The sequence below is a fragment of the Aquila chrysaetos genome, chromosome 3 (assembly GCF_900496995.4).
Source record: "Aquila chrysaetos chrysaetos chromosome 3, bAquChr1.4, whole genome shotgun sequence".
Taxonomy (NCBI): Eukaryota; Metazoa; Chordata; class Aves; order Accipitriformes; family Accipitridae; genus Aquila; species Aquila chrysaetos.
In genome coordinates, this window is record NC_044006.1 from 4,258,995 (window position 1) to 4,273,562 (window position 14,568).

The following is a 14,568-nucleotide window of genomic DNA, read 5'->3' on the forward strand; positions in this document are numbered from 1 at the left end:
CTTCTGCTGGTTTTGGCTTGTATAAATTTAATTTTCTTCATAGTAGCTAGTAGAGGGCTGTGTTTTGCATTTGTGCTGAAAACAGTGTTGATAATACAAGGAGTTGGGAGGGGACACAGCTGGGACAGCTGACCCCAACTGACCCAAGGGATATTCTGGACCATATGACACCATGCTCAGCATAGAAAGCTGGGGGAAGAAGAAGGAAGGGGGGAATGTTCGGAGTGATGGCGTTTGTCTTCCCACATAACCATTAGGCGTGATGGAGCCCTGCTTTCCTGGAAATGGCCAAAGACCTGCCTGCCCATGGGAAGTGGGGAATGGATTCCTTGGTTTGCTTTGCTTGTGTGCGTGGCTTTTGCTTTACTTATTAAACTGTCTTTATCTCAACCCCCGAGTTTTCTCACTTTTACTCTTCCGATTCTCTCCCCCATCCCAAGCAGGGGGAGTGAGCGAGCGGCTGTGTGGGGCTTAGTTGCTGACTGGGGTTAAACCACAACAGGGCTGTTTTGGGTTGGTTTTTATTTTTTCCCTTGTGAAGAGGTTGCTGTGCTGAAATGGTGCTTTCTTTGCAAAATGACAAATTGAGTGGGTCCCCCCTCCTGTTGCACGTGCAATTGCCTTGGTGCCACTGGGGTCCTTCTGCAGCTGCAGGAGTGTAAGAACAAACGGGAGAGACAAGCGGTTAACCAAAGCAGGACAAATGGAAAACCAAGATGCTCAGTAAAATACTTAGCAAACTGTTATGAGCAAGGAAAAGGTTGTTCCTCTTCTATTTATTATAAGGTTTGGAAGCAAGGCACTGCCTGCTTGCAGAGAGCTGAATACCTGCAGTAAAGCCTTGCCTTCTATTTGCACATTTCCTTGAGTTAAGGCAGGGAAGATGATAAAACGCTTTTGATCAGAGGCACTTAAATAGCAGAAGTCTCCTGTACAAGCATGTTTTCCTGCTCTGATGTACTCAAGAGCGTGTCTCAGCCAGGGCTCGGTGGCTGCGATGATGATGCACGGCACGTGGTCGTGGTGGCATCTTGCACTGGCAGACCTGGGACGGCCCCTCCTCGGGAGCAGGAGGTAATGCACATTTCATGTCAGCCTTGTCCCGGGTCCCTCGAGCCAACGTGGCCACGGCTCTGCAGCGATGTTTGGTTGTTCTGGGATGGATATTTGCTCTCGGCTGCATGTCTTTTACAAGGGCACAAATGTAATGTCAAGAGAAACCACTTCAGTAATGTACTCAAAAGTAAATATTTTATACGGTACTATAGTAATGCGACGTACCGCCTTCTTGACATACTTTGCTTTTTGCCCAAGGTCTGGGATTTGGGGCCGTTTGCAGGGCTGGATTCCTGCGTCGTCTTCTCTCCAGGGCCTTGTGTGCCCTTTTCACAAGGTGCTGAATTTCTTTCTGTCCCTATAAAATGGTAAGAGCAACTCAGTCGCAGTTTCTGGAAAAAAGTGAATTCTGATTATCTGATGGTTATTGTTTTAAGTTCTCAGGATCAATAGCGCTGTATTAAAGCAAGGTACTTGCTCCTTTTCGAGGTGCAATGTGAAAGGAGATTCAGGATGATTAATGTCCGGCAGCCCGCGTGCTGGGTGCCAGGGACTTCAGTTGAGGAACAGCTAGAAGGCACAGGCCAGTGAGTTTTCACATAAATGTATATACCTTTATATCTAATTTGCACTTACTGATACCCCAGCTGTAGTAATTGGGTGATGACTGACTGCCTTAGCAACTTCATCGTAGGCATTTGCAAGACAGGGCGCGTTCTGGAAAGCTCGGGCTGCAAACCAAGGTGTCTGCAAGATGTAAATCTTACTTATCTGACAGCTTTAAACAATATCAGCTAAGTGTTTGTCTTTTTGACCAAACCCAAAGGGCCTGCACAGCACCAACATCTCTGTCTCACTGGCACAAGACATCATCAGCGGTGTCTGGCACTGGTTTTTATCCCACCCCATACCTCCGCCTGGGGAAGGCTGTGTCAGATATGGCAAGACACCTCATCCCCGCCTTGCCTGTGCCACAAAGGCTGGTGACAGGTTGTTAAACCCCTGATGCAAAGGGCTGGGTATCGTGTGCGGAGCAACGAGCGCTCAAAGTGCATTTTTGCAGAGGACTATAAATGCTCTCGCATTACCTGGCGGTTACGTTCCAATCAATATGGTTTTCACAGACCAGGATTAGTTATGTCACCTTTTGTACTCCAAGGTAACTCAAAGTACTTCATAAAGTAATGAGTTTAGCTATAGATAGCACAGGTTAATGGCGTGGCCATTACATACTCAGTGATAAAGCTTCCGTGCGGTCTTGGATATTATAAATCTGGTTTATTAAGAATGGAAATATTGACAAAGACCCAATTCTGCCTTATTCCTTCTGTAGCCTCCCAGGGATTTTTGACAAGCCACTTCTGGCAGCTTCCAGCACAGATAGAGAGAGACTTTAAGCTCTCAGAGGAAAACTGCTACTTTAGGGTGAGTATTAACCCATTGATTTATATTTGCAAACATTTGCAAGTGTTTGGAGGCTAAAATGGAGCCAGGTTAAGCATAAACCAGAGGGGCTGTGCTAATTCTCTAAACCAAGACAGGTTTGAACTACTTTTTGAAATGATGCTGGCTGGACACGGCCAGCCCAGCTCTCCATCCTTCCCATCTCACCCCCCAGCCTGAGCATCATGCCCGGCTGGGTTTAACAGCCGCTGAGCGTTAGATGATGATTCTTCCTTATTTTTAATACCAGATCTAAAGGTAGGTTTTTAAAGGTGCAAATGACAAGCGAGCACCCAGCACTAGGGAACTCCACAGCATCGGCTCTTGCTCACCAAGGAAAACATACCAGGAACCTCCTACACAGAGTGATTTAATGACTAAAAATGCCCCTAATGGTAGCTGCTGCTTTAAATTAAATTCCCGTAGGAGATACAGGTTCTGCTGGGTGACCAGGCCTTTCAGCAGGCAGTCCCATCCCTTGAGCCAGAGGAGGAGAGGTTGTTCGGGAGGAGGAGGAGGAGGAGGAGAGGTTGTTCGGGAGGAGGCAGGAGTCAGGAGCAGCCTGACGGGGGGCTGCGGGAGCGACTTGGGCAGCCCCCCCTTTTCCCCCCGCCAGGACAGCTTCGGGGCTCTCCCCACGCTGATGGTTCCTGCCATTATTTGATTTATCGCCTTCAGAGAAAAATAGCTCCTGGGGGGGCGGATCTGACACCCGCTCCTCGGTGTCCATCAAGGGGTGCCGGACCCTGCCGGGCAGCACCCGGTGCATGAGCCTGCACTGGCACTAAAATATCTCATTAGGTCTTACTAATCCTTTTTTTTTTGCCTTTCCCACTATGAACCGTGTGTATAAAGCCCCCCACCCAGTTTTACTCTTGTCTCCAGGGCAGGGACGGTGTGTGGTTTGGGGTTCACGGCCCCGCACACAGCGAGACCCCGGCCCCAGGGTGCGAATCCCCAATTAGCCGGGGAGGGAGAGTTTCCCTTTCGCTGCAGGTGGAAACGACCCTTCCTAAAGCCACCGGGTCGCTAATTAACACAAAAAACCCACGGCATTACTTGAAGCGAGGTTTCCCCTTCCAACCCTGTCAACTGAGCGCGGCTCACCAAAGCCTGCAGGCATTTCAGAAAAGGTTTGGGGTCATTTGGGTTAGGCTGGCTTAAAAACTACCTTCCCGAGGAGGCGGATGAAAGGTGTCGACTGAGGCATCCCTCTTCCCGCTCCTCTTCTCTCCATCAAGAGGGGGCTGGATGGCTGGCAACAGCGTGGAGGGCAAACCTGACAGCAAGCCATGGCCTTTCAGAAAAAACCCAGGAGTAGCCAGGAGGTTACATTAAATTTTTATTTTTCAGCCCTGGTCATCGCACAAGGCCCTTGTCACCGGGCTGGAGGTGTGCTAGATTGCAGCCTGGTCCTTGTATGCCCATCGCAGGGAGACTCTGCCATTACTCACAGCCACCCCCCCCACCACTGGCTCCCTGCTCGCAGAAAAGCATTGCAGAAAAAAAAAAAAATTCTCATTAAAAAAAGAAGGTGGGGAGCGGGAGGCGACGAGCAGGGGAGATGGATTGTGCCGTGGCACTGAGATGAGTGTGGAGAAGCTATACATTAACCGTCGTGAGAGGGGAGGGGGAGAAAAAAAAATATCCCACAGCTCTATCAGGAGAAAGCGTATGCTGTTGTGAAACGATGCCGCTGCAAAGGTCCTGGCGTGCCTGCGGCTCGCTCCGGGCTCGCTCCCTGCTCGGGAGCTGGTCCGGCCGTGCTGCTGGGTGAGGAATCCCCGGCTCCGAGGCTCCGGGGTTCAGGCTGGCAGTGCCCGACCCCTCTCTCTGCTTTGCACCGACGTACAAATCTTTAATGTCGTGTTAACTCTGTCCTTCCGTGCAGGCTCTGCCTCGTGTGGGAAAGGAGGACGTCGTAAATAATAACCCGAGGATCGCTGCCATCTGAGCAGAGAGAAGTGCCCGTGAGGGTCCTGGCGAAGCCCGTCCCCTTTGGGTACCCTCGCTTGTCCTTAGCGCCTTTCCGTTTACACCGGGATTAAGAGGGATGCTGCTGCTCTGGCTAAGGAGTGCTCGTGGCGTGGTGCTGCCATCGCTGTGGCTGGACGGAGACGTGCCGGGGGTATTTTCGAGGTAACTAGTCAAAGGAGCTATTTAGCTGGGCACGCGGCTCCCGCCGGTGTCCGTGTGTCCCGGCGTCCCCTGTCTGACCCCCCCCAACGCATCTCGGTCCTTTGCAGCACTTTCGACCCTGCTTGGAAAAGGGAGAGCGATTGCTGCGCAATACGGCTGCTCACGGGGTCTTCTTCGCAACAAATGTACATACTACTACTATTAAATACAGCCAAAGAAGCCAAAGCTCAGTCTCAGGGCTCCTGTTAGCACCAGTACACGCTACCGCTGGGCAGAAGGGATGCGCGCGCCAAGGGACCGTGAAGGTAAAGGTGCTCAGCTGAAGCACGCTCCTGCTCACACACAGGATCTCACGGGGTCTTTAGTTACAGCTGAGCAAATTTTTCTTTATACATGGAATGAATTTTGCAAAAAAAAAAAAGGCTTTGGATTTTTTTTTTTTTTTAGTGTTTTTTTTTTTTTTTTTTTTTTAGTTTTTTGAGACAAGGAGACAGCTTGGCCAGGGGTTAATAAAAGCATTGAATCTTCCCAATGCTTCCTCCACCCACACCCAGAGCCTGTTTTAACAGTAGTGTAGTACTGCATATAGTTTTGGTTGGTCTTTTGTTTTTGTTACCTAAAACTGCTTAATGTGTCTATTAACCCAGGTATTGGTTAAAAAAACTGCTCTCTATTTAAAAAGATGTGGAGGAAAAAAGGTCTTGGTAATGCAAAGGTTTTAGTCTGGAGAACAAAGAAAAGTTCAGTTATTTTGCTTTTTGAAAAAAAAAAATCACTAATCCCGGCGTGCTTTGGTTTGATCTGAACCAAATTCTATTTCAAGTTCTGACATCTGCCTTTGACTTGGAGAAAAAAAACCCCAACCCAAGAGCCTATAATAATAACAACTGTAATAATAATTGTTATTATTTTAAATTTTGGTACAAAAGTCCATGGATTTAGGGGAGGGTGGCTGTTTCCACCAGCTTAGTAAAACTATTCACATGGTCAAAGTTAAGCACGCAGCTAAATCATTTGAGGAACAAGACTTTCTGCAGGCAGATAAGAGCCTAATGACACGATGATGAGAGCCCAGACTTCCACAGATAGCAGAAACTAATATTTGTGATGCAACAGTCTTGCATTATTCAGTAGTTAAAGATAATTCTAAGAAACAGAACAGCTTGAGAATTAGCAAAACTAGCAATAAAATATTCTTAGCTGACTCCGGGGGGAAGTAAATTGCCATGTACAGGATTTGCATTCATCTTAATGTTTATTAAAAATGAGACAGCGCTGCTTTCCGCATGCTCGGCTGGAATAGCTCCACGGCTTGCTGGAACCGCGCGTCCTTCCCGGTCCTTGCTCAGCCCCGGGAGCCTGCGGGACCTGCTGAGGCCTCTCGCTAACTCATTGCATGTGTGGGTTGACGTTGGGGTGAGGGTGATGGAAACCCAACTACCCGCTCAGAGCCTGCTGAGCGAGTAAAGACCCCGGCAGGCGCCTCAATTGTGCTAAAGCACAAAGATCTTGCGTCGCACGAGCGAAATCGCCACCCGACGGATTCGCACCAACAGTTTAGTGCGGCACGAACACGGCCGTGGAAGGAGGAACCTGCACGATGGCCTCCTTGCTGCTCGAAACTACTACGTGGGCTGGGGGGCGAGCCACGCTTCTTGCTTTAATGAATGCAAATTTCCCACCACCACGCAAGTGGAGAAGCAGCCGGGATCTCCGAAAACCCCACTGATGTCTGCGTACGTGGACCCACACCTGCAACCAGGCACCCGTTTACCGGCCCCCTGCAAGCGTTAGGTGCCATTAGCGAATGAGCTGGGGTGCGCATGTGGGGAAGGACGATGAAATGAAAGAATAAAAATACTAAAAAAAAAAAAGCAAGTGAGACTATTCAAAAGGGGGACTTTATTTTTATTACACTGGAGCCAGGCGTCAGTGCGCCAGTTCAGCTTTGATACACAATAAATCAGCAAAGCTGTCACTCAGTTTGGAAACCAAGATTGCAGTGGCACTAAAAACACATTGAAAACATTTACTTTCTTCCCTTTTTTTTTTTTTTTTTTTCCTCTTTTGTTTTTGGTACAAAAATGGTACAAACAACAATACAAAATATTTGTGCTGTTGACGGTTACAAAAAAAGGTTTTTGAACTGGGTTAACGGACGCAAACTGCTTTTGCGCTTCAGCGTGAATACAGCAGAACAGCAGAAGTCTTCCTTGAGAACAACCACAGTCATGCGGGCTGCTACACAGCTTCTCCATCATAAAAGGAAACATGCAAAATCATAATTAAAATAAAAAAAAAAGAAAGAGAAAGTGCTCCAATTATACACCTATATGTTGTTGTTTTTTCCCCTATTTGATCTGTAGCTTCAAGCACTAACTACATTATGTACACATTGTGTGAGCATTTGTATATGGGGTTGGTGTGTACTGGAAAGAACTTTTATTTTCCCCATGAAACTGAGTTAACTTTGCGTGGGAGACACCTATGTTGTCTAGCTGCTGTTTTAAACATACGCATTCATCGTTATACAGCATTCCCCCCCCCAACATTTTTTTTTCACACTTACAATGAAGAGCTCTAAAAGACATCACAAATAAAAGTCCCGTATTTTACCTTTAATATGTTTTTTTGAGACTAAACAAAGTTGCAATCTTGGCATATTGTGTTGTACAGACCCTGCACTGACCATTACCATTCTCCAATGCGCGAACGTCTACCCTATGCGAAGCAGTTGCAGGCGATACAGCCATCTCCTAAGAAGTCCCACTTACTCCTGGAGGCTGGATTCGGACCCGACTATCCCTAAAAACCCCTTGAAAGAGGCCCAAAGTGGCTCAGCCGCAGGGGAGCGAACTCCCCATCACCACCTTACGACCGCCAACGGCATCGCCTGGTCCAACAAAAAAGGAAAAAAAAGAAAAATAAAAATGGAAAAACGCAAAACCAGAAGCGAGACTATGACTAGCACGTAGGACACCTAGAACAGACTTGCCTATTTACTGTCCTTAACGAATTACCTGCTGAATCTCCTCGTTGCCTTGCAAAGCATTTCCGCGAGCGATGCTTCTCCCTATTTACAGGCTACCTAATAAATAGACCGGACAGGGGCTGCCCCGAGGACCTTCATGCCTAGGAGGGAGGGAGGCCACAGGAGGTGTCCGGCGTGCCCCGACGCCGCGGGAGCTCCCCGTCCCCGTCCCCGTCCCCGAGACGGCGCGGAGAGCTGCGGTGGTGTCCCCTGGCAGTGCTACGGGGTGCGACAGCAGTATTTCGGGGACGAGCTCCCTTCCCCCTGCCCGATAGCAGGTCCTTCCCCACCGCCTCGTGGCGTGCCAAGAGCGGGGACTTGAATGCGTGGGCGCTACTCCTTTAATTAGTTTAAGTTTAATGCTTTAGTTTAGTTAGAGAACAAGGATTCTGGTCGCAATGCATTAACCTCTTCTGCGGCCTCTAAGAAAAAACGGTGACCGTACTTTCAGCCAAAGTTGCCGTTTCCCTCCACCCCCGGCTCCTTGTAAGGTGCCGTCACCTCCAGCTGGGAACGGCAACACCGCGTCACATCCACAAGGATCGGAGCGCGGGGACAGAGCAATGGCACGGTCGCCTTTTCAGTGGGACCCCTTGGATTAATGTAAGGTTTCTTAGCTGGGTTACAAACCATGAGTAATACTAACAAGCAAAAAGGTTTGCAAAAAGCGATCTGTTTCCATTGCTCGATGTGCTCCTCGCTTACCTTCCGCTGGTCCCACTGCGAGGAAAGGGGCCTGACGCTGCTGCTACTTGTGGGGCTGTAAAGTTCAGTAGGGGATGATGCAGGGAGGAGGAGGAGGAAAAGGGAGAGGAGGAGGAGGAAGAAAAGGAGGAGGTCCTGCAGAGGGAGACTGCACAGAACTGGGTCAAAACACAATAAACTAGTTGGTTTGATTTATAGTCTTGCGGGGTTGGAATGGCTGGATTGCAAATGCTGCAGAAAAAATATCCGCCGATTTCAAAAAGAGTCGCCGAATGGAAACAGGTTGGTTTATTTTTAAGCGCTCAAACAGTTTTGTTTGACTTAGGTTGCATAAACGTTCTTAAAAACCTGAAATGTTTAGACAAGCTGAAGTCTGACAGCATCTCCTTCGCGGCCAAGCAGCTCCTTTCACCGCACGGCACGTCCCCCCGGGGGACAGCGGGGCGATGCGCGCTGCCGACCGGCCCCTACAGCCTCCGGCCCCGGCCCCGCAGCAGCCATCCCGCACCGCTGCCGTCCCCTTCCCTACCTGAAATCCATCACCCCAGCCAAAGCCGCAGCAGACAGCAAGCACCAAGCGCTCTGGAGCGGGGATTTAGCTACGGCTCTCGGCTAAGCGGTGCCAGGTGGATCGCACGGCACGGCTTACAGCGCAGACCCAGCCGGCCGGCATCGCGGGATCCGCACGAGCGTCCCAGGAGCCGCGTGGAGCCGGCAGGCAGTGGCAGCAACCCAACGGATGGAGAACCACCGGCATCGCCCCGGCCCTCGAGCCGCGTCCTTCTCCTGAGTCGGTGATGAAGTTATGGTGACAGACACGAAACACTGACGGGTAGTCATCAGCGAGAAACACTAAGTGCTTTTTTTATTATTCACTACTTCTGCTGTGACCGGGCAGCTTCTGCGGACGTGCAAAGCCCAGATGGTGAAACACTCCAGCCCGTGGCTTTTCCGACAGAAAAGGGGAAGAATCAAGCCAGCCCCGTGGGCAAAGAGCAGAGGCTGCAGGGCAATGCAGCCCGCCCGCGCCAGGCAGCTGGAGGACAGGGGCTGCGAGGTTTGCCGAGGGCGACCGGGAGGAGGTGGACGCTACGTGGCAGAAGCAAACTAAGACTTTCACAGTGGTGACACAAGACGACCGAGTTCCCAAGTACGGAACAGGAATTTGGAAAGGCGTCAGGTGCCGGCGGTTTGCCAGGCACTGCGCTTCATCCCGGCCGAGGCACGTGCCGCCGGCCCGTGCCCGTGGCACGATGTCCTCGCCTCGCTGCCGCCATCGGAGCCGTCCCTCTGCCGAGGTCCGAGCCATCGCCTCCTGGTTTCCTCAAGAAACATGAGGGAGCGGGCGTTCGCTCTCCGAGCCGTGAAGGGACAAACTGACCCATCGACCGACCGACCGACCGAGACAAAAAAGAAAGATCGCATCCTTCGTAGTTAATAACATATTGGTAACGTTGGCGTCCCCTCGGGCAGACTTTTACCACATTCCACTTCATACAAGACACATTTCAAATGCTCATTAATTTACAGAAATTGCATTTTATAGAAAATATGATACAATGAAATATAAAATGCACTAGGAGCATTTCAAAAATCTATAGAGACGATCTTGCAGCCTAGTATACCCTCTGAAATGATGTCCACTCATCACCGCAAGCTCTCGTCCTCTCATTCTCCCGCTCTCTCGCGTGCACGCGCTCGCTCCCCCCACCCCCCCCCCTTAACTCTTAGCATTCGACTTGAGAATTAATAGAGATATCAAAAAAAGCGCGATTATCCCCTGGATAATCACCTTCCAATACTGTGCACATTCTTGGATTTAAATGAAAATATATCTAAGCACTTTTACAAGTTTTAGCGAACCCACTGCAAAATCGTCTGCAGAATATAAAACACAGGTAATCCAAGATTTCATAGCACATTAATTAAGTGGCTCATAATCCATTAAATGTGGTTTATATTACACATCCATGCAGTCTAAATCATTTTACAAACATTAGACATAAACCCACTAGTCCAAATCAGTAAAGGAAAAATGTAATAAAAAAAGCTAGTAACTATTTGTTATTGGTTAAACTGACCCTACATATAAACTAGGTAGTATGCTACCATTTATAATACTGATGTTGAGTTACGCCTGGATGCTGCAAAACCTCTTGCTGACTTGGTAATGTTGGAGCATATTAACCACAAGATACTTAATAGGCCCTCGTCGCACTTCTTCTCCAAAAAAACACATTTACTACAGATAGCAGCGCCTACCCATCAAAGAGAAAGGACACACATTAGCTGAGTTACACGATGTTGTTGAGCTTTGGCTACTAATGCTCCAAGGCATTAATATTGTACTAGACTAACTTCATACTTACGGATGGCAAAAGTGCTGATAAACTCTTCCCGCCCTTAGCACAGCCCCGGCCTCAAGTGGAGCCGCTACACGAACCCCTGCCTTACGCGAGGAAAACGGCATCGGCTTTCGTGCTAGCGGGCATCCTCGGAGATGCGGGACACCACCGCCACCTAACCCAGCTGGTATTTACATCACTCAAGAGGTCGTGGGAGCCAAAACACGCCGATAGCATGAAAACAAACAAATGGGCCTTTGGTCATTTCACAATTTACTTTGTAGGGTTTAGGCAAGGGCTGTCGGAGATTTCTGTTGCGATAACCAAAGGCTTTATCAATGCTATAGTTCTATGCAGCTACATCGAGTGTGACCAGGTGACAGCAGAGCCCCTAGTCGGTATTTTGCATCAGGTAACACTGAATTATATACAACATGATGACTAGTTCACCACCTGCTGAGGCTTAAAGATGGCTGTTAAGATTTCGACTCAAAACATCTTCCCCCCGCCCCGACCCCCTCATCCTCTTCCACCCCAGAATGAGTCACCCCCTTAAAAAAAAAAAAAAAAAAAAAAAAAAAAAAAAAAAAGGCAAAAAAGAAACAATCTCCACAGTTCCTTTTTGTTAACTCCTTCCCAGCTAGAACTGGCTTAGGGTCACAGGGAGTGCTGCCCAGGATGGTTGTGTGTTTGTTTTCATCACTCCTGAGATTGAAGGGAATCTGATACATGCACCAAAAGGCACTTTCAAATATATATATATATATATTTTAAAAACAGTGCTTCTGTTCTAAGAAATTCAAGTTAAGACAGAGTGCCTTTCACTCTCTTTAGTCATAAAGCAGATAAACGAGCAATATCCCAGCTGACATTAAAAAACCAAAACAAAACAACAAAAAAAAACCTGCAGCAGAGACAAGTGTTCATGCGAGACAGCTCAATAGTCTAAAAAAAAAATTGGAAAGGAAAAAAAAAGAAACAAAAAAGAAACCTCCTATATCACCACTAAAAATAACAATACAGTCAGCAGGGGATATTAATTAAAAAAGCTGCCACATCTGTACAGTTCTTGCTTCTGCATCGGCTCTTTTTGTTAATGTTGTCATCTGTGGGTTTGTTTTTTTTTTTTTCTAAATTGTTTTTTATTTTCTTCTTCTTCTTCTTCTTTTTTTTTTTTTTTTTAAATAACGTGAGGTCAGTTTAATCTTCCTCGCCTCCCCCGTACATGTCCGCCAGTTTCTTGAACCTGGGCCCCCAGTCGTTAAGGTAGTCGTAGTCCTGGTCCCCGGAGCTGGAGGAATTGAGGGAGCTGACGGAGCCGGCGGTGGAGCCGCTGCCCTCGTAGTCGAAGACCAGCAGGGAATCGTAGGGGGGGGGCCGTGGGGTCGTTGTCCGCCGCACGCAGGCCCTGGGAGGGGGCAAATACATGGCGTTACTACCCGCCGTGGGGATTTATGGTGATGGTGCTGAGGAAGGGTGTGCGGGTAAAGGCTCCGGGCTGGTGGGACGTTTGGGATCCCTGCAGCGAAGCTAAAAGAGGACGGTGAAAAGCTAAACGAGGATGGTGAGAAAATGAGGGTCCTGGGGCTTCCCCGTGCCACGTGGCCCCCCGGGGTGGGGCCCTCCCAGCTGCACCCAGCAGAAAATCCACTAACTCCCAGTGCCTCTGTAAAAGAGCTGGATGGAGCGGGAGGGGAGTTATTTCCAAGGATCCAGCTCTGGATCCGGAAAGCTTTCAGTTCTGGGACAGCGTGTCCTTTCTGGGGTTGCCTGTTAAGATTTTCAGCTTGGCCAATGAAAGAATGAACAGCACTCTTCCTCTCCTACCAATAACCATTATTTTAATTTTGATTCCTTTAGGGAAAAAAAAAAACCAAACCACAAAAACACTCCTAGCAAAATTCTGCAATTAGGAGAGACCTGGGGTGTGAAATCCTGGGCAGAGGTTTGGGAAGCATTGCTGTTCCTGTGTGTTGCGGGCAGCAGTGTAGGCATGCCACAGAAATGGCCTCGGGATATGGAGAAAAAGAATTGCTTTGCTGCAGCCCGGTGTCAGGAAAAGCCTAGTGGAATAGACCTGCAATAAAGCAAAACGTTCTGCATTCACACCTTCAGAAACCCCTGTCTCAGCGTGGGGAGACGGAGCAGGTTTTACTGCAGTGAATAGCAGCCGGAGCTTGTGTAAGAGCGAGTCTTCACGTGCATGGATGTGCGTAAATGTGCGCGTGAAGGATGGGCAGGAACAAAGGAAGAAGGAGTTTTAATGATGAAAATAAGCACAGCAGGAAATGGATATAATAATAGAATTAAATTGCTATAACATTCATTTTTCTGACTTAGGAAACGGATGGTGTGTTTTGTCTCGGAGGAAATAATGCATTGATTGGTTTGTAACCACTCAATCACTCAAAACTAAAACTGAGACAAGAAATACTAAACGGATAGATATTTGTACAAGCAGATAAAGGAGCAGTAATCTAACATAAAATAAAGAAGCCCTCTCTGATCTGAGATGAACCTCTCTGTTCTGTAAACTCTTCGAGGCTTTAGACCAAATAGAGCTTACTAGGAAGGCACAGACCGGTGAAATAATTACAAGTCCAGGAGCCACAAATGGCGCCTTTGGCTTTCGGCGACCCACGCAGCTGCCTTGCCCCACCACGACGACGCTCCTTTGGCCACATCCAGACAACGTTTTTACTGACAGCAACTGCAATATTCAGAGTAATCCAAGGGAAAGCCGGATCAGGTTATACTGCCCAGATGCTGAAAAGCATGGTGTTTGTGATATATCCACAAGTCAGAAATCTTAGGGGTTTTGTTTGCACTTTGGCTTTTGACAGGCTTGGTGCCTTCGTTAGGCCAAGTCCTGCATCCTTTGCTCACACAAATTGTTCCCCTGGCTTTGAGCAGACTCCTCATGTGAGTAATAGCATCACTCGGTCCATGCAGCCAGGAAAACGTTGCATAGCTGATGTTAGCTGGCTGCTCGAGCTTTTAAGATGTGACACAGGACACCCTACAGAACATACCTCATTAATAAAGTCGCCAATATCCCCTGGATGTGGGATTACTGGTCTTACAGGATACTGTGGTTCAGCACCAATAGGTCTTTCATCCACCCTTCTGACTCCAGGTGTCTTGTTCAGCACGTGATCCATGGTCTCTGGCTGCTGGAGCTGGCTTAAATCGTAATCCTGTGACAAATGGAAAGGCACAGAGTGAAACCAAGAGCTTTTCATTCAGATCATCTACTCACCCAATGTACAAATAAGTCGAGGGGTCTAATCCTATTTCAGCTGAAGTTCAATGGCAAATCTTATCCCCGGGTACGTAGCACCTCTAAATATCTAAATTACAGATGAACCTGACCTCCCGAGTAGCTCATAAAATTGACCTCCTAAGGGTGCATCTTAAAACACAAGTTACATCAAATATTTAAATATTTTCTGAATACAGCGTCTAAATCTTTGGGATAAAAAACTGGCTTTTGTTTGCGTGTGCATAGATATGTGTATAACTTTTTGATGAAATACATAATGTAACGTAAAGACACAGTGTTGGTAGACGTATTATTGCAATTACATTTCTACAGAAGTACAACCATTAAAATGTGTATTGCATTTATGCATGTAGGCCTTTCAAAGTAATTATGTTCTTTCTGCTTGTGAAAAATCCCAACAGAATAGGTTTCTATCAGGGAATGAGAACCAGGTAATATTTCATTAAAAATGTATTCATGTAGGTAATGGTGTTTTGCTGCTCTTCCTTTGCTGTTATTTTTAACGAATCCTTTCTAAAATATTTAAGCCTACAGTGTAGTTGCCTGAAACCAGATACTTCAGCTAG

At 47.9% G+C, this 14,568-nt stretch overlaps 1 protein-coding gene and 1 long non-coding RNA gene across 2 annotated transcripts in view; one reads left to right on the plus strand and one right to left on the minus strand.

The window, feature by feature from the left end:
• Positions 1-426: 426 nt before the first annotated feature.
• Positions 427-7,260, plus strand: LOC115339447. Its single transcript, XR_003922716.2, has 3 exons — positions 427-2,481; positions 4,391-4,638; positions 4,746-7,260. It is a non-coding gene; the product is annotated as an uncharacterized LOC115339447 (long non-coding RNA).
• CDH4 (cadherin 4) overlaps positions 6,526-14,568 on the minus strand; it is a 476,335-nt gene continuing 468,292 nt past the window's right edge. Inside the window, 3 exon segments of the mRNA XM_030009468.2 lie at positions 6,526-12,093; positions 12,095-12,127; positions 13,752-13,916. Of these exon segments, the coding sequence (XP_029865328.1) occupies positions 11,920-12,093; positions 12,095-12,127; positions 13,752-13,916 (372 nt within the window). The 3' untranslated portion in view covers positions 6,526-11,919.